The sequence below is a fragment of the Oncorhynchus gorbuscha genome, linkage group LG13 (genome assembly GCF_021184085.1).
Source record: "Oncorhynchus gorbuscha isolate QuinsamMale2020 ecotype Even-year linkage group LG13, OgorEven_v1.0, whole genome shotgun sequence".
Classification (NCBI taxonomy): domain Eukaryota; kingdom Metazoa; phylum Chordata; class Actinopteri; order Salmoniformes; family Salmonidae; genus Oncorhynchus; species Oncorhynchus gorbuscha.
The window spans coordinates 62,891,897-62,910,522 of NC_060185.1; the positions used below are offsets into that span (position 1 = coordinate 62,891,897).

Genomic DNA, 18,626 nt, shown 5'->3' on the forward strand with positions numbered 1-18,626 from the left:
CTACTAGTCTGTTCCCTATCAGATGACACTACTAGTCTGTTCCCTATCAGATGACACTACTAGTCTGTTCCCTATCAGATGACACTACTAGTCTGTTCCCTATCAGATGACACTACTAGTCTGTTCCCTATCAGATGACACTACTAGTCTGTTCCCTATCAGATGACACTACTAGTCTGTTCCCTATCAGATGACACTACTAGTCTGTTCCCTATCAGATGACACTACTAGTCTGTTCCCTATCAGATGACACTACTAGTCTGTTCCCTATCAGATGACACTACTAGTCTGTTCCCTATCAGATGACACTACTAGTCTGTTCCCTATCAGATGACACTACTAGTCTGTTCCCTATCAGATGACACTACTAGTCTGTTCCCTATCAGATGACACTACTAGTCTGTTCCCTATCAGATGACACTACTAGTCTGTTCCCTATCAGATGACACTACTAGTCTGTTCCCTATCAGATGACACTACTAGTCTGTTCCCTATCAGATGACACTACTAGTCTGTTCCCTATCAGATGACACTACTAGTCTGTTCCCTATCAGATGACACTACTAGTCTGTTCCCTATCAGATGACACTACTAGTCTGTTCCCTATCAGATGACACTACTAGTCTGTTCCCTATCAGATGACACTACTAAATGTTCCCTATCAGATGACACTACTAGTCTGTTCCCTATCAGATGACACTACTAGTCTGTTCCCTATCAGATGACACTACTAGTCTGTTCCCTGTTCCCTATCAGATGACACTACTAGTCTGTTCCCTATCAGATGACACTACTAGTCTGTTCCCTATCAGATGACACTACTAGTCTGTTCCCTATCAGATGACACTACTAGTCTGTTCCCTATCAGATGACCAGCGGGAGAAGTATACATCGCTGCTGCTTCGAACAGTGAGTTTTCTCGTCGTTTTTGACGATTTCAAAGTGTTGGAAAAGGACATGCTGTTGGTTTCCTCTCCTTTCACCTTCAACGTGGAAAACGCTCCCACTGACCTGCAACTTGAGCGTGTCGAGCTTCAGTCTGATGCAGGGATTGGAGAACTATTCAAAACAATGTCACTGACGAGGTTCTAATGCATCTCTCCATGAACAAAACTTTCCAAAGATTAGGAGACCTGCTCAGAAGATGTTAGTACTGTTTGGGTCAACCTATGTATGTGAACAGACATTTTCAGTGATGAAATATAACAAGTCAAGGCACAGATCGTCTCTTACTGACTCTCACCTCTCAGCGATCCTGCTCATTAGCGACGTCAGACACTATACCTGACTTCCCTGCTCTAGTCAATGCCTATCAGTACTCCTCACACTGATTGAAAAGTGTAAATGTAATGTTGAGCCCTCTCTCTGTCTTGTGTGTTTGTGCATACTCGTTAACAAGAGTTCTGTCCGTGGCGCTGAATGCACAGTGTGCTTTTCCCTGCCCGTAGTTCGTTACACGCTTAATAATGACAATACTAACCAAAAGGAGAACATGGAAGTGGTTTATTTCTGTACATGTTAAAAAGTCAAATAAGTAGCATATCTGGATGTGATTTACAGTAGCTATATCTGTCAACACAGTCATACACATGATGTTTAACCCTGTAAAATGGTTCTGGCCCGCGATGGCAATAATATATTCTAATGTGGCCCCTCCATGGAAAGTACTGCTCCCCACTGCTCTTCGATCGCAGAGTGCCGCCACACTGGCTGCTTTCTAAATCCTTCTCTTCAGTCCTTTTAGTGTTTCACAAATTGTTATTTGTGTCCTGCTGGTGGGTTGTGGCCAATTCAGTTTGGGCCACGGCTTAAAATTGGGTTCTGGCTAGAAATGATGGAGTTGTTCACTTAGTGTTTACCCCCCCCCCCCTATAGGAGGGTCTAAAACACAGGAAGTATTTGGGAAACTACTGATTGTTTCAGTCTGTAGACTTTCTTTCAGTTTCGTGACCTTTATTCTACCCTTTGAAATACCACGTTGTAGCCCTCGTATAGCCCTCCATCCACTTTGACCATTCCTCCATAGTGCCACAGCTTCATCCTGAATGGTGGTGGTCAATAGTGCTTTAGCAGGAAATGATCTGCTCTGTTTAAAATACACACTTTTATTGGATCCCAATATAACTATTGCAAACAACACAGCGAGAGGAAAAGGAAGAGAAAAGCATTGTGGGAGATCACACATGGAGATGGGAAGAGCGATCTATTAAAAAGCACTGATGTGGCAGGTTAGGGACCGGGGCTGATTATTGGTTAAACAGTAAATAGGGTGTGGTCTTGGAAGGAAAGGTTGAGATTATTATTGGTTGAGCTGGTGTTTTAGCCAATAGCGCTGTGGAATGAAATGAATGAAAGCTCATAGTGTAGAGTGGATATAATTGTAGTGTGTGTGCGTGCACTTGTGTGTGTGTAAGTGATGTGTTTAGTGCTATACTGTGTGTGTATATTGTTTGTGCTGAGTATGACTCAGTAACTTTTTTGTTTTGCGTATTGCGGGAGAATCCTGGTGGAAGCGTGTGTTGATTGGTTACGTGGCCTGTCACTCTCTGAAGGGATTGTAGATGGACTGGTCACTCTGTAGGTCGTGGAATGTGAATAGGTGCTCATCTATGTTCAAGCACTGGGACCTTTGACCTAACAGAGTCACCACTAGACACTCTTAAACCGTGTCCCTTATGTGTCCAACCTAGCACAGTAGCACAGTAACTCTGTTGGTCAGGGACAAAGTCACTCAGTTTAGTGTCTCTTCAAAATCCAGTAACCAGTGATCCCAAGACTTGAACTCTATCAGTTGGTCCACACCTCATAGAGTTGTCCATGGTAACTTATTGCTCTCCATGTTATCCACACTCCAACTGTTTCTAAGGTGTAGCATCTCTGTAGCTCAGCTACCATAATAGATGTACAGTTCATATAGCAACATCAAAGACACAGGAACAGTCGCCATGGTCCATCAACACACACCTGTCCAACCCCCTTGGTAACAGCAGCCCGCAACTTCTCCATGGCGACTGTACCCCCGGCGACGGATGTGTATCTATAGCCACCAGAAACACTTCTTGCGTAGCTTCTTGACACGGGCCTTGGCGCTGGGGCGGGAGGTGGGAGGTTTGGGGACAGGGAGGGGGACATCGTAAACCCCATCTAGAGTTTCCATCACTGGCTGGAACCTCCCCTCTTGCTGTCTGAAGTCATGCTCCACACTGGTGAGAAAGAGGTGGAGAGAGTGGGGGAGAGAGAGGGTGGGAGAGGAGGAAGAGAGAGTGGGGAGGGTGAGAGAGAAGGTGAGAGAGGGGGAGAAAGAGGTTGAAAGAGAGGCAGAGAGAGGTGGAGAAAAAAATGAGAAGAGAGGGGGAGAAAAAGGGAGAAAGGGGAGATGAGAGGGGGAGAAAAGAGGGGGGAGAGAGGTGGAGAAAAATGGAGGAAAGAGGGGGAGAGGGGGGAGAAAGTTAGACACGTACGCAAACATAAATTGCTTGTACTTATTCAAATGCCCTTTAATGTAAATGCAGTTAGATGTACACGGTAACATACACACATCAATGCACATGCTTAACACCTCTGAAAACACATGTGCTCATGCAAGTTCACGCCTATGCACCCAATCAGACACACACACACTGAAGTAATTTCACGTTCACAGAATTCCTACGCTTCATGCACCACTATATCACAGGCTGGAGTAATGAGAGGAGTGGGAGGAGAGCGAAAGAGAGAGTAGAGGAGGCGCGAACTAGAGAGTCGTCCTAAAGTGTTGGAACTTAAAGAGAGGACTGAGTGAAACATGTATTTCCCCTGTGATGTTTTCAAAGCCCGCCCTCCCCTTGCCTTATCTCTCTCTCTCTCTCTCTCTCTCTCTCTCTCTCTCTCTCTCTCTCTCTCTCTCTCTCTCTCTCTCTCTCTCTCTCTCTGTCTCTCTCTCTCTGTCTCTCTCTCTCTCTCTCTCTCTCTCTCTCTCTCTCTCTCTCTCTCTCTGTCTCTCTCTCTCTCTCTCTCTCTGTCTCTCTCTCTCTCTCTGTCTCTCTCGCTCTCTGTCTCTCTCTCTCTCTCTATCTCTCTGTCTCTCTCTCTCTCTCTCTCTCTCTGTCTCTCTCTCTCTCTGTCTCTCTCTATCTCTCTCTCTCTCTCTATCTCTCTGTCTCTCTCTCTCTCTCTCTCTCTCTCTCTCTCTCTCTTCTCTTCTCTTTCTCTCTGTCTCACTCTCTCTCTCTCTCTCTTGCTTTATTTCTTTCTTTCTCTATATATATATCGCTCTCCCTCTCTCCTCTCTAAAGTGGCTAATGCTTCGGGTCATACTGCAGGGGAGTTTGAGTGTGCACTGAAAGTTTGTGTGTGTGTTTTTGGTTTTACTATCCTTGTGGGGACTCACAATAATAGTAAAACAAGGAAAATTCAGACATTCCGCTGGTCGCCACAAGGAAAAAGGTTTAGGGTTAGAATTAGGGTTAGGTTTAAGCCGGTTTTTGTTTGTGATGGTATCAAACATTTGGTTACGCGGTGCCTATTGCAACTTCCTGCTCTGTCTGCATATTGCAAGTCAGTCCGGTCTGGAGAGGGTGGGTAAACATTGGGCGGTTACGTGCCTTAGAGATGGAGGCCGAGGGCTCAGGGGTCAACTGCGACACTTCAGTGAGATGAAAACAATAACGAGAGGAAGACAGTGAATTGATGCTATTTTAGGTTTAGGGGTTAGGATTACACTTATGGTTATGGTTTTGGGTTTGAGTTAGCGGTTTTGGGGTTAGGGTTAAGGGAAAATCGGATTGTGAATGGGAATTAATTGTTTGGTCCACACAACAATAGTAAAACAAAATTGTGTGTAATGAGATGAGTTGCACAGGGTTTGAGCATCTGGAGTTAATGAGGCTTACGATGAAGGAAAGACAGGAGGATAGAAGACACGCACACACACACAAACACACACACACACACACACACACACACACACACGTTTGTTTTACTACCCTTGTGGGGGACCAAAAAATGGATTCCCATTCAACATCCTATGCCCACTCAGTCATCGTATTTGCTCTCTCCTGACAAATAAAACCTCAAATGAAACCGCTCAAATGACACAGCAGTGAGTGGGAAGAGGATGCGTCCGATATACATAACACACAGGGGCTTCTAAAGGAGAAAACGCGGGAGGGAGAGAGAGAGAGAGAGGAGGAGGGTAAAGACGGGAAGGTTTGATGAGTAGTAGCGGGGTGGGAAGGGTGGTTGAAAGGATGAAAGGATGAGTTGAGAAAACAGGAGGGGAAAACAAGATACAGAGAAAGAGGAAGGAGGGGGAGTAAATAGAAAGAGAGCCGTGCGAGGGAGAGTGGGAGAGGGGGAGAGGGATAGAGGGAGAGGGAGAGAGGGAGAGAGAGAGGGAGAGAGAGGAGAGAGAGAGAGGGAGGGAGGGAGAGGGAGGGAGAGGGAGAGAGGGAGGGAGAGAGAGGGAGGGAGGGGAGGGAGGGAGGGAGGGAGGGAGGAGAGGGAGGGAGGGAGGGAGGGAGGGAGGGAGAGAGGGAGGGGGAGAGAGGGAGAGAGAGGGAGGGGAGAGAGGGAGGGGAGGGGGAGAGATTGCTTTGGCAATGTTAACACATGTTTCCCATGCCAATAAAGCCCTTGAATTGAATTGAATTGAATTGAGAGAGGGAGAGGAGAGAGAGAGAGAGAGAGGGAGGGAGAGAGAGAGGAGAGAGAGAGAGAGAGGGAGGGAGGGAGAGAGAGGGAGGGGAGAGGGATAGAGGAGAGGGAGAGAGAGGGAGAGGGAGAGGGGAGAGAGGGAGGGAGGGAGGAGAGAGAGGGAGAGAGAGGGAGAGAGAGGGAGGGAGAGAGGAAGAGAGGGAGGGAGGGAGAGAGGGAGAGAGATGGAGAGGGAGAGAGAGAGGGAGAGAGGAAGAGAGGGAGAGAGGGAGAGAGAGGGGAGAGAGAGAGAGGGAGAGAGAGAGAGAGAGAGAGAGTTGAGGTAAGGTTAGAATGTCCCCGGAAAAGAGGAGAAATGAAGAGACCGGAAGATATGAAAGAGAGGTAAAAGCACAGATGCAGACGCATGGGAGAGGAAAGGAATATGAATAAATTATAAAGCACTGGAGAGGAGGATTGCTACCACTGAAACCACGCATGCACACACATGCACGCACGCACACACACGCACACACACACACACAAATGGAAAGAAATAAGCATTGAACCTGGCCTACACATTCCTTGCCGTGCAGCATGTGCTTTCAGGGTGTTTTAAAGAACGAGCATGCTTATCCATGTACTCTCTCTGCCCCTCCCCCTATCTCTATCTCTCTCTCTCTCTCTCTCTCTCTCTCTCTCTCTCTCTCTCTCTCTCTCTCTGTTTTTCCTTCTCTTTATCTCTCTGTTGTTCTCTCTATTGTTTTGGGGATTACGCCTCAAAACGAGCATCTCTATCTCTCTATCTCTCTCTCTATCTCTCTCTCTATCTCCCTCTCTATCTCTATCTCTCTATCTCTCTCTCTGTAGCTCAGTTTTTCCTTCTCTTTATCTCTCTGTTGTTCCTCCTCTATTGTTTTGGGGATTACGCCTCAATTGGGAAAGCTGCTCCTCTTAATTGATTCCCCCGGCTGGCATCTACAGTATCGTGTGTGTGTGTGTGTGTGTGTGTGTGTGTGTGTGTGTGTGTGTGTGTGTGTGTGTGTGTGTGTGTGTGTGTGTGTGTGTGTGTGTGTGTGTGTGTGTGTGTGTGTGTGTGTGTGTGTGTGTGTGTGTGTGTGTGTGTGTGTGTGTGCGTGCGAGCGAGCGCAGTGTTTTTTTCTGTCAGAACTTGCCTTTCTTTGTTTCTCTGTCACACAGATTAATTAGATTTGACAGTACAAAACATCTGCAGGCAGGAAACATCAAAATGTCGTCTTCCAGCTCAAATCATGAAGAGGGAAGCCTCCATCCCACGCGGTCTCTCTCTCTCTCTCTCTCTCTCTTTCTCTCTCTCTCTCTCTCTCTCTCTCTCTCTCTCTCTCTCTCTCTCTCTCTCTCTCTCTCTCTCTCTCTCTCTCTCTCTCTCTCTCTCTCTCTCTCTCTCTCTCTCTCTCTCTCTGTATCTCTCTCTTCTACACACTCTTCCCCCCATCCCCTCTGTGTCCTGCTGAGTGTGTGATAACGCCATTACTGTACCATCAAGAAAATGACTGTATTGATGTGTATGTGTGTGTGTGTGTGTGTGTTTCATAACCACAATAGAATGATCGGCGTCTTCCAATGGCCTCGGAATGACTGTAATAATCCTTCTCTTCTGTTTGGATTAACTGTATGTTACTTTCCGTGTGTGTGTGTGTGTGTGTGTGTGTGTGTGTGTGTGTGTGTGTGTGTGTGTGTGTGTGTGTGTGTGTGTGTGTGTGTGTGTGTGTGTGTGTGTGTGTGTGTGTGTGTGCGCGTGCGTGTACCAGCATATCACTATTGGGAATAATAGAATATTACTGATCCTCTTTATTTAGGAAAAGAGAAATGGGACACACAGGCAAGGGGGGGGGGGGAGATGCATTACATTTAAATCCAAATGTCCTGGGACGTCTACCAACACAGTGTGGTAGTCTTTGAGGAGTGTGCCCAGTGGTAATAGTAGATAATTACTAGATAGTTCATACTCAGGCAGTAGTGATTCAGGCTACTGCAGTAATGTATTCTATTTAACATTCACTTTGAACTTCACTGGGGGACTTCCTTGCTGTTCACTAGCTATTCAGGGACTTCCTAGCGGTCCTGTGATATTATCTGCCGAAACAGGTCCTGAGGGGGCCCCTGAGCTGTTTTCTGTGGCCCTGAGGGGCCCCTGTGTGAGCCGGTATCTCTGCCACACTTCCCTCCGGTCCTAATTATTCCTGATTAGATGTGAACTCCTGCTGTAGCTAATGTTGTTCCTGGTTACAGAGGAGGAGGAGACGAGGGCGAGGAGGAGATCTGGTGGGCTGATAGCGAGTTAGCAAAGAGCTGCACGTCCTGATTGGTTAAAGTTAGAGTCCTTAATTGAAGCAATAACAAAGGGATGACCCCACCCCTGTTTGGGTAAAAAGATGAGTGATGGGCCTGGAGAAATGTAACCACACTCAAATTCCTAGACAGAGCTATGGATGCAAGGACTGACCATCCATGATATAAAACGTCTTGCCGGTTCCTGCTTAACTTTCACCTGCTTACTTATTTCTCCTGGCCGAGTTGACCTAAGGCAACGAAGAAGAGGAAGGAAAAGGACTCCGAGCTAGGCTGAAAGGACGAAGATACACGGCTTCCTCTTCCTTGTATCCTGATAGCTGATGTCCAGTCGCTGGAAAAGGAACTTTGTGAACTCAGAGCTCCGCTTCAATCACAGAGGAACATCAGGGAATGCGGTACCGTTTGGTTTTTACTGAGATACGGCTTACAGACAATTCACTTGACGCTGCCGTTCAACCAGATGGCTTCTCCATATCCCGAGTGGATTGAACGGCGGCTACTGCAAAGACTCAGGGGGGATCTGGTAAGTGTCTGGGGGAGGGGTATGTTTCCTCGTTAACAATTCCTGGTGTACCGAAGTTGAAAGCATTGCGAAATCCTGTTCATCAGAACTGGAGTTTCTGATGCTAAAATGCCGACCCGACTATGTGCCAAGGGAATACTCGTGGGTTATTATGACAGCTGGGTACATACCGCCACAAGCAAACACCAAGGCGGCACACAGCTAACTCAGCCATACGCCGCCCCCCCATTGCGGCCAATCAGATCACGTCTCTCTGCTCCTATTCCCCGCTTACGAGCAGCAACTCAAGAGGGAGCCACCAAGACAGAGAAAAGTGAGGCGCTGTACAGGGGAGGCAGACTCGATGCTGCAGGATTGATTTGAGAACACTATTAGGAATAGGTTCAAAGATTCATCCACCTAGGACTCATCCATTAACATTGAGGAATATACAGTATTTCGTCAGTTACAAGATTCAGTGTTGATGATGTTGTATCCACAATAACAAGCCCGGACTGCAACATTGAATGTCAGCAGAAGGAACCCCGATGACTCTGTGGCGTGCGACACGTACAAGGCATGCAGGTATGTGCTCCCCAAATCCATTAGGGAGGCAAAAAGACACAGACTCAAACTTGAATTGATGTTCGACAATTCAAACCAACTCGCTTTGCATGTGTCAAGAGCTACATACTATCACAGATTACAAAGGCAAATCCAGCTGTGCGGTGCCCACCGAAGCCCCCCTCCCAGAAAAGCTTAACACATGCTATTCTCGCTTCGAGGCAGACAATACTGAGCCATTCAGGAGGACTCTCGCCGCTCCGGACGACCAGGTGCTTTCGCTCGCCGAGGCTGAAACTCTAAAAAAAACTCTAAAAAGAGCTAATACTCACAAAGCCGCCGGCCCACATGGGATCCCTGGCTGTGTCCTCAGAGTGTGTGTTGACCAGCTGGCTGGCATCTTGTGGGACATCATCAACCTGTCCCAGGCTGTAGTCCCCACCCGCTTTACGGAGACCACCATCATCCCAGTGCCCAAGAAGAACAAGGTGACTTGCCCAAATGATTATTGACCCGTTGCTCTCGCCTCGGTCATCATGAAGTGCTTCAAGAGGCCGGTCATGGCCCACATCAAGGTCAGCATGGCAGGCACACTTGACCCACTCCATTTTGTCTACCACTCCAACAGATCCACAGAAGATGCCATTTCCACCGTTATTTACTGGGCTGTTACATTTGGACGAGAGGAACATCTATGTGAGAATGCTGATTCTGGACACCACCCTCTGCAACTGGATCCTGGACTTCCTGATGGGCAAACCACAAGCTGTGAGGAATGGCAACAACACCTCCTGCATACGGACTCAACACAGGGCCCCCAGGGGTGTGTCCTTAGTCTTCTGCTGTACTCTCTGTTCACCCACGACCGCGTGGCTTTGCACAGCACCAACAACCACGGTTGTAGAACTGATAGGCAACAACGACGAATCGGCCTACAGGGAGGAGGTACACTACATGACAAAAAGTATGTGGACACCTGCTCGTCGAACATCTCATTCCATAATCACGGGCATGAATATGGAGTTGGTCCCCCCTTTGCTGCAATAACAGCCTCCACTCCTCTGGGAAGGCTTTCCAATAGATGTTGGAACATTGTTGCATTGATTTGCTTCCATTCAGTCACGAGAGCATTAGTGAGGTAGGACACTGATGTTAGTTGATTAGGCCTGCCTCGCAGTTGGTGTTCCAATTCATCCCATAGGTGTTTGATGGGGTTGAGGTCAGGGCTCTGTGCAGGCCAGTCAAGTTCTTCTACACCAATCCCGACAAACCCTTTCTGTATAAAACAGAAAAAGGCCTTCCCCAAACTGTTGCTACGAAGTTGGAAGCACAGAATTGTCTATAATGTCATTGTATGTTGTTGCATTCAGATTTCCCTTCACTGGAACTAAAGGGCCTAGCCCGAACCACGAAAAACAGCCCCAGACCATTATTCCTCCTCCAACAAACTTTACAGTTGGCACTACATTCGGGCTGACTGGGGCTGCTCTAGGAGGGCAGAAATTTGACGAACTGACTTGTTGGAAAGGTGTGATCTAATGACGGTGTCACGTTGAAATTCATTGAGCTCTTCAGTAAGGTCATTCTACTGCCAATGTTGGTCTATGGAGATTGTGTTGCAGTGTGCTTGATTTTATACACCTGTCAGCAATGACTATGGCTAAAGTAGCCGAATCCACTAATTTCAAGGGGTGTCCACATACTTTTGTATATATAGTACCAGTCAAAAGTTTGGACACAACTACTCATTCCAGGGTTTTTCTTTATATGTACTATTTTTCTACATTTGTAGAATAATAGTGAAGACATCAAAACTATGAAATAACACGTGGAATCATTTAGTTACCCCCAAAAATATTTAGTAGCCACCCTTTCCCTTGATGACAGCTTTTGCACACTCTTGGCATTCTCTCAACCAGCTTCATGAGGTAGTCACCAGGAATGCATTTCAATGAACATGTGTCCTTTGTTAAAAGTTAATTTGTGGAATTTCTTTCCTTCTTAATGCATTTGAGCCAATCAGTTGTGTTGTGACAAGGTAGGGGTGGTATAGAGAAGATAGCCCTATTTGGGAAAAGACCAAGTCCGTTTTATGGCAAGAACAGCTCAAAACGACAGTCCATCATTACTTTAAGACATGAAGGTCAGTCAGTTTCTTCAAGTGCAGTCCCAAAAATATGATGAAACTGGCTCTCACAAGGACTGCCAGATGAAAGGGAGGCTCAGAGTTACCTTTGATGCCGAGAATAATTTAATTAGAGTTAACTGCACCTAGGATTGCCGCCCAAATAAATGTTTCAAGTAACAGACACATCTCAACTTCAACTGTTCAGAAGAGACTGTGCGAAACAGGCCTTCATGGTCGAATTGCTGCAAAGAAACTACTACTAAAGGACACCAATAGGAAAAATACCAAGAAACACGAGCAATGGACATTAGACCGATGGAAATCTGTCCTTTGGTCTGATGAGTCCAAATTTGAGATTTTTGGTTCCAACTGCCGTGTCTTTGTGAGACGCAGAGTAGGTGAAAGGATGATCATCCTGACTGTTTGCATCACAGCCTGGTACGGCAGATTTTCCGTCCACGACCGCAAGGTCCTCCAGCGGGTGGCGAAGACGCCCCAGTACATCATTGAGACTGTGCTCCCACCCATAAATAATCAAATATAAGAATACAAACAGCATTATCAAGGATCCCACGCACCAACCCCAGCCACGAGCTGTTCTCTCCCTTAACGTCGGAGAGACAGTATCGGAACATGAGGTCTGATTCCAACAGGTTCAGAGACGGTTTCTATCTACAAACCATCAGACTGCTGAACACCTGAACTGGACTGACCACCTGCTCTGATTCTCCACACCTTAGCACACATGCACTCACTCATACACACACCTACACGGACATACACCCACACAGACATACACACACATATCACAACTACTGCTACCAGACTCTTATTATACTGCTCAGTTTATACAATGCCCCCCCACCCCCAATACTCATTTAAATATTGTTGTAGAAATTGTGCCTTCCTGTATTATAATTCTGCTACAATCTGTATTCTATTTTACTGCCATTTACTTTATGTTTGTATTCTTATATTTTATTATTTATTATTGTTGTTGCATAGTCAAGAAGGAGCCTGCATTTTGTTGGATGGTAATACACCGATGCAAATCCTGTACATACAACTCATAAAATGTGATGCTGAAACTGAAGCCATCTGCTAGTGGTTCCAGTGTACACTGTAGACTGTGGGTTGGGTATACTGTTACATTATTAGCAAAGTGTATGTGGATTTTGATATACAAAAAAAGAAGTGAAATGGTATTAGTATTAATGTGGTATCAGGAAGGTGTTTTACCTGTATATGATGCAGGCAGTCTTCTGACAGGTGGGGCAGTTGTTGATATCCTGTCCAGTTCTGTAAGAGCACCGCCTAACACAACGGCAACAACAAGAAGGACACGCAAACATCGGGATGAGGAGGAGTACACAGGAGAGCGTCATTAGTACTACCCCCCCCCAAACAAACAGACAAGACACACATTCACACACAGACACAAAGGGAGCACAAGACACAAACTTAAAAACAGCACCAAAACTTTAACTTAGCACTGTGCCAAACACACACACGCACACACACACACACACACACACACACACACACACACACACACACACACACACAAATGCCACAGAGGAACAAAGTGTATCCTGTCGTTGTGAGTCTTGCTGTGCCCCTGAAACATGAATTGCGTATCTTCAATCATAATCTGGGAGGGATTAGTTTGGTATTATAGTGAGCCGTCAACCCAAGAGGAACTGACAGAGAGAAGAGGGAGGGAGGGAGGGAGGAGTAGAGTGGAGAGAAGATGAGAAATAAAAAGAAGAGGAGTGGGTAGAAGAGCAGAGAGGAGAGAGGGGAAATAAGAGGGGGGGTGCAGTCTGTTGCCGGGCATCAGGGGTGAGAGGGAGAGAGGTGAAATAAGAGAGGGGGTGCAGTCTGTTGTCGGGGATCAGGGGGGGGTGAGAGGGAGAGTGGGGACAGAGAGGAGAGAGGGGAAATAAGAGAGGGGGTGCAGTCTGTTGCCGGGCATCAGGGGTGAGAGGGAGAGTGGGGACAGAGAGGAGAGAGGGGAAATAAGAGAGGGGGTGCAGTCTGTTGCCGGGGATCAGGGGTGAGAGGGAGAGTGGGGACAGAGAGGTGAGAAGACAGTGATGGAAGAGAGAAAACAAAACAGAGTGACAGGAAAGAGATGAGAGAGTGATGTACTGATTGACAACAGAGGTAGCGGGTGAGTGGAATATAGTGAAAGGACAGAGGGTGAGGAGAGAGGAGCGGAGGAGAAGTCAGCTCTATATTGTATGGAGGAAGAAGTGATTCATATCAGGAGAGAAGGAAAGAGAGAGGGTGGTAATTAAAGATAGAGGGATGAAGAGGGAGATAACGGGGGGTGGGTGGAGGTGAAAAGAGATGAATAGCATTCTTCAAGAAGAAGAATGAATGTGAATAAGGAGAAAGTAGAATGGGAACAAAGAATAAGTAGAAAATTGGACAATTTCCAAAATGAGAGCGTGGGAGAGTGTTTGATTTGGGTGAGAGAAATAAGGAGATGTAGAAACGGAGAGAAAGAGATGAGGGAGGGAGAGAAAGAGATGAGAGAGAGAAATGAGGAGGAGAGGGAAACTGAATGAGAGGGAGAGAGGTCGATAACTTATGTTGACCTTAAAGCCTGAGGGAGCAGCCATGACATAAGGAAGTAGTTCTGCCTGTAATTACATGGACTATATGATAGAATCCCTACAGAGGCAGAGCAGCGGAATACACCACAAAGGCAAGAACTGATATTTACTTTTATACAGCAGGGTTTATTTAGAAAGGTGTTCTGTACACATATCCCTGTGGATGTTCTGCTGTGCTCTGTAACACTGCAGCAATAACATTCTGCATACAGTACATCACAGCCCCTGCAATACTCCCATGACCTTAAAGTGCATTACCAAGCTGAAAGCATGCCAGTTTTACATTGGAGTTGATTCTCAAAGGCACTCCCATACGTTCTCACATACATGCTTTCTCCGTCTCTTGCACACTCAGTCTCTCACTCGTTCGCTCGCTTCTTCTCTTTCATCTTCCTCTCTTATCTTTCACTCGTTCACTCTCTCTCTCTCTCACTCACACACACACACGCTCCTCTCTCACCCTTCGCTGAGGGCCTTGCTTTTCTCCAGGTCTTGGATAACATTGAGGAGGACTTTGATCTTCTCCTGGTTGGAGAGCAGACTCTCTTCCACGCTGTGAAGATGCCCATGGAGGCCCCCCCGACACACACCCCTGTACCCTACCTGGTAACCCCGCCATACCTCCTGGTGCCCCATTGCACTGTGGGGCCACATGGGCAGCATGCAGAGCATTTGCATCTTTTGATTGGCCAGGGGTTTTGGAGTCTTCTTTTTTGATTGGTTGTGCTGGTGGTATTTTGGAGAGCCGGGAGGGGGTGAGGGGTGTATGTTTGGGTTGGGTCTGAAGGACAGGCGGTGCTGGTTTTGGGTTCACCTGGACAGTGTGGTAGGGGTTGGGGGAGCTTTTAGGTGGGAGAGGGGCAGAGGCCGAGGATTTTTTGCCTATGAGGAGGACTGGGGGGTGGTGGCTTGGGGGTGACTTGTGTCGATGAGTTTGGCGGTGTGTGTTGGTTGTCAGATGACGTCTCTGTGTTTTTGTCCGGTAAAGGCTGTGTAGCTGGAGTATTTCGTGTGGATTTATTTGGCCTAGATGTGTGTTTCTCTGTGGTGTGTGAGTGTGTGTCTGCTGTCTGTGTGTGTGTTTCTTTCTGATGTAACCTGGGTAAACTGGGTTCTGGGTCTGTATGTGTGTGCTGTGCATCCTTAGTGTTGGAGCATGTGGGCACAGGTGAATCTTTCGTGAGCGTGTGTGTCTTTTGGGTTGTGTGTGGAGAGGGCAATGTCTGAGTTTGTGTTTGAGTGTTCTTCACAGCTTTGTGTGTGGTTGGTGGTGTGTGTGTGTTCAGTACAGGGGAGTCTTTCCGGTTCTGGTTGAGGAGTACGGACTGTTTCCTGGGAGGATTCGGGAGGGTCTGGCTTTCTGTGATCTTGTTGGCCGCTCGCCTGCGGCATGCAGTTGCCATGCAAGTGGGTGGGGCCTGGGACTGTCTCCGCCCGCAGGTTCCACAGAGACGGGGCGATGATGTCATCATTCTACAGGGCCTTGGAGGCGTGGCGTGAGAGCTCACAGAATGAGACACACTCCCCGACCTCAGCACAGGGCGAGACTCCTCCCCTCTCAGAGACTGAACCCTCCTCCTCTCTCTGATTGGCTCGTTCCCCTCGGCACCCTCAGTACATACCCCACCCACCACCTCAGGGGCAACCACACTCCCATTGGTGTATCGAGACGTCCGTTTCCCGCTGGACCTGTGACCAGACTCCCTGGGATTGGTCCTTATGGTTTTGATCTGACAGTAGACCCCGCCCCCTGACCCCTGTGACCCCATGTCGTCCTGTGTCAGACTGTTGATCGCATTCTGACTCCTCTCCTTGGAAACGGCAAAACCACCGCTGCCGCCACTGCTGCACGAGTTACACGAAAAAACAGTTTCCGAGGGCATGGTCAATACCGTGGTGACATGGTTGTTACTCCTTGTCTCTGGGTGCTGCGTACTGGTTGGCTGGTTGAGTTTGATTGACGGGAGGGTCCTAAGGCCAGGGGAGGTCTGCACCCCCACGCTGCACAGCGGACCCCATCGCACCCCCGCCAGGGGCACCCCGAGCGCAGGCACTGGATTGGTCGGATCAGCCACCCTTCTACCCATAGCCCCGGCTCAGCCCCCAGAGGAGCTGGAAGAGAAGGAGCCACTCTGTGACATCACAGTTGGGGGAGGCAGTCTTATATCTGAGTGGAGAGATGAGTTACTGGTCTCTGTGTCTCTGAAGAGTGTTGAGAGAGAGAGAGAGAGAGAGAGAGAGAGAGAGAGAGAGAGAGAGAGAGAGAGAGAGAGAGAGAGAGAGAGAGAGAGAGAGAGAGAGAGAGAGAGAGAGAGAGAGAGAGAGAGAGAGAGAGAGAGAGAGAGAGAGAGAGAGAGAGAGAGAGAGAGAGAGAGAGAGAGAGAGAGAGAGAGAGAGAGAGAGAGAAGAGAGAGAAGAGAGAGAAGAGAGAGAAGAGAGAGAGAGAGAGAGAGAGAGAGCGTATGAGTTACAGTGTGTGAGACTACTGATGGTTTTTTGCCATAGAATCCATGGTGGTCCCAATTCTGCCTCTGTCACTGGTATGACGTCACCACTCAGTCTGGCGATTGGTCCTCGTACCTCTGGGTCATTAAAGAGCATGTGATTCAGTTCTTCATTGGATGAGAGAAGAAGGGTATAGCAGTTCTTCCGTCCATCTCTTTTTCACTCTGCAGAAAGAAGAGAAGAGGCTGATTTAGCTGAGACCACTACAGCTCCAGTACCACTTCACTTGCTGCATGGCTCCATAATCACTCTCTCCACTCCAGGTGGTAAATACCCAGGTTGTGTCCCGAATGACGTGGGCCAGCAGGTAGCCTAGTGGTTAGAGCGTTGGGCCCAGTAACCAAAAGGTTGCTGGATTGAATCCCCGACCGACAATTTAAAAATCTGATATTCTGCCCCTGAACAAGGCAGTTAACCCCACTGTTCCGTGGTAGGCTGTCATTGTAAATATGAATTTGTTCTTAACTGACTTGCCTAGTTAAATTAAGGTTAGCCATGATGTTCTTTTATAGTAGGCCTACACAAATGTTGTAGTGCACTATATACTGTAGGTAATAGTGTGCCATTTGCGACACCCCCACCACACACACACAAAATGTTCAGTTTCTGATGTTATTCTCAGGTGCAGTGGAATGCTTGTGTTTCTGGCTCCAACAGTGCAGTAGCACATAGCAATAAAAAAACAGTATACACATACAAAAATAAAATTACAAAAAAATCTGAACGAGCAATGTCAGAGTCCGGAATATACTTATATATACATATAATTAATGTTTTTAGCTTCTCTCTAAGAATGGAAGTGCCCAGGTGGGAGGTGTCAGGTTGTGCATGTCTGGGAGGCCTGTGAGACGTCGTTCGAATATTAGCAAGCAGCGCTAATGACCTCATTAGCCTCTGACCGAGGGGTGCTAGCATCAGACACCATTGTTTACTAACTGCTACCATGGCAACTTCTGTGTGTGTGTGAAAGTTTGCGTGAGTGTACATGAGTACATACAGTATGTGCATGTTCATTTCTGAAAGAAACTGTTTCTGCAGATAAATATTTTGACAGAGCTATTTCGTGTTTTTTTTAAAAGTCTGGCAAGGACATCTTACCAGAGTCTGTGTGAAAGAGAGAGTGGCATATTGAGAATATGAATATTTTGTCATGAGAGACTTGGCCGTGGGACTTGGACTGTTTAACACTATTTAAAGTCATTTCTCTGTAGTTATTTTTTTTGGAATAGTCTTTCCTCAGACACACAGACATTCAGACACCTGCTGCAGCAGAGAACATAATTAGTCGAAACACACACATTTGTCCCTATTACTGTACTATATAATGTGTGTGTGTGTGTGTGTCCTGACCTGCCATGTCTTGCTTTACAATTGCATCACCAGCAAGTGTATAAACCACTGAGCCTGACCTTTGAACCCTGTTTACTATCAATAGAGCAGCCAACCTTATCCTCAAAGCTTACACACACATATACAGTATATACACTACCGTTCAAAAGTTTGGGGTCGCTTAGAAATGTCTGTGTTTTGAAAGAAAAGCAAATGTTTTGTCCATTAAAATAACACAACATTGATCAGAAATACAGTGTAGACATTGTTAATGTTGTAAATGACTATTGTAGCTGGAAACGGCAGATGTTTTATGGAATATCTACATAAGGTACAGATGCCCATTATCGGCAACCATCACTCCTGTGTTCCAATGGCATGTTGTGTTAGCTAATCCAAGTTTATCATTTAAAAAAGGCTAATTGATGATTAGAAAACCCTTTTCCAATTATGTTAGCACAGCTGAAAACTGTAATGCTGATTAAAAAGCAATAAAACTAGCCTTCTTTAGACTAGTTGTGTATCTGGAGCATCAGCATTTGTGAGTTCGATTACAGGTTCAAAATGGCCAGAAACAAAGACCTTTCTTCTGAAACTCGACAGTCTATTCTTGTTCCGAGAAATGAAGGCTATTCCATGTGAGAAATTGCCAAGACACTGAAGATCTCGTACAACGTTGTGTACTACTCCTTTCACAGAACAGCGCAAACTGGCCCTAACCAGAATAGAAAGAGGAGTGGGTGGGAGGCCCCGGTGCATAACTGAGCAAGAGGACAAGTACATTGGAGTGTCCAGTTTGAGAAACAGACGCCACACAAGTCCTCAACTAGCAGCTTCACTAAATAGTACCCGCAAAACATCTGTCTCAACGTCAACAGTGAAGATGCAACTCCGTGGTGCTACTGAGCTATATACAGTGCCAGTCAAATGTTTGGACACACCTACTCATTCAATGGTTTTTCTTTATATTTCACTATTTTCTACATTGTAGAATAATAGTGAAGACATGAAAACTATGAAATAACACACA

General features: G+C 46.8%; 2 protein-coding genes across 3 annotated transcripts in view; one reads left to right on the forward strand and one right to left on the reverse strand.

Annotated features, from left to right (window-relative positions):
• LOC123993286 (dedicator of cytokinesis protein 2-like) overlaps window positions 1–18,626 on the forward strand; it is a 198,533-nt gene that overhangs the window by 70,196 nt on the left and 109,711 nt on the right. The window lies entirely within an intron of this gene.
• Window positions 1,493–18,626, reverse strand: part of LOC123993287 (protein INSYN2B-like) — a 42,265-nt gene continuing 25,131 nt past the window's right edge. For both annotated transcript variants that reach the window (XR_006831419.1, XM_046295239.1), the window contains exons 2-5: window positions 16,343–16,431; window positions 14,223–15,964; window positions 12,381–12,455; window positions 1,493–3,203 (exon numbers count right to left, since the gene is read on the reverse strand). Coding sequence is in view for 1 of the 2 variants with exons in the window: in XM_046295239.1 (XP_046151195.1) it covers window positions 3,038–3,203; window positions 12,381–12,455; window positions 14,223–14,440 (459 nt within the window). In the remaining variant the exon portion in view is untranslated. The remainder of the gene's footprint in view (window positions 3,204–12,380; window positions 12,456–14,222; window positions 15,965–16,342; window positions 16,432–18,626) is intronic.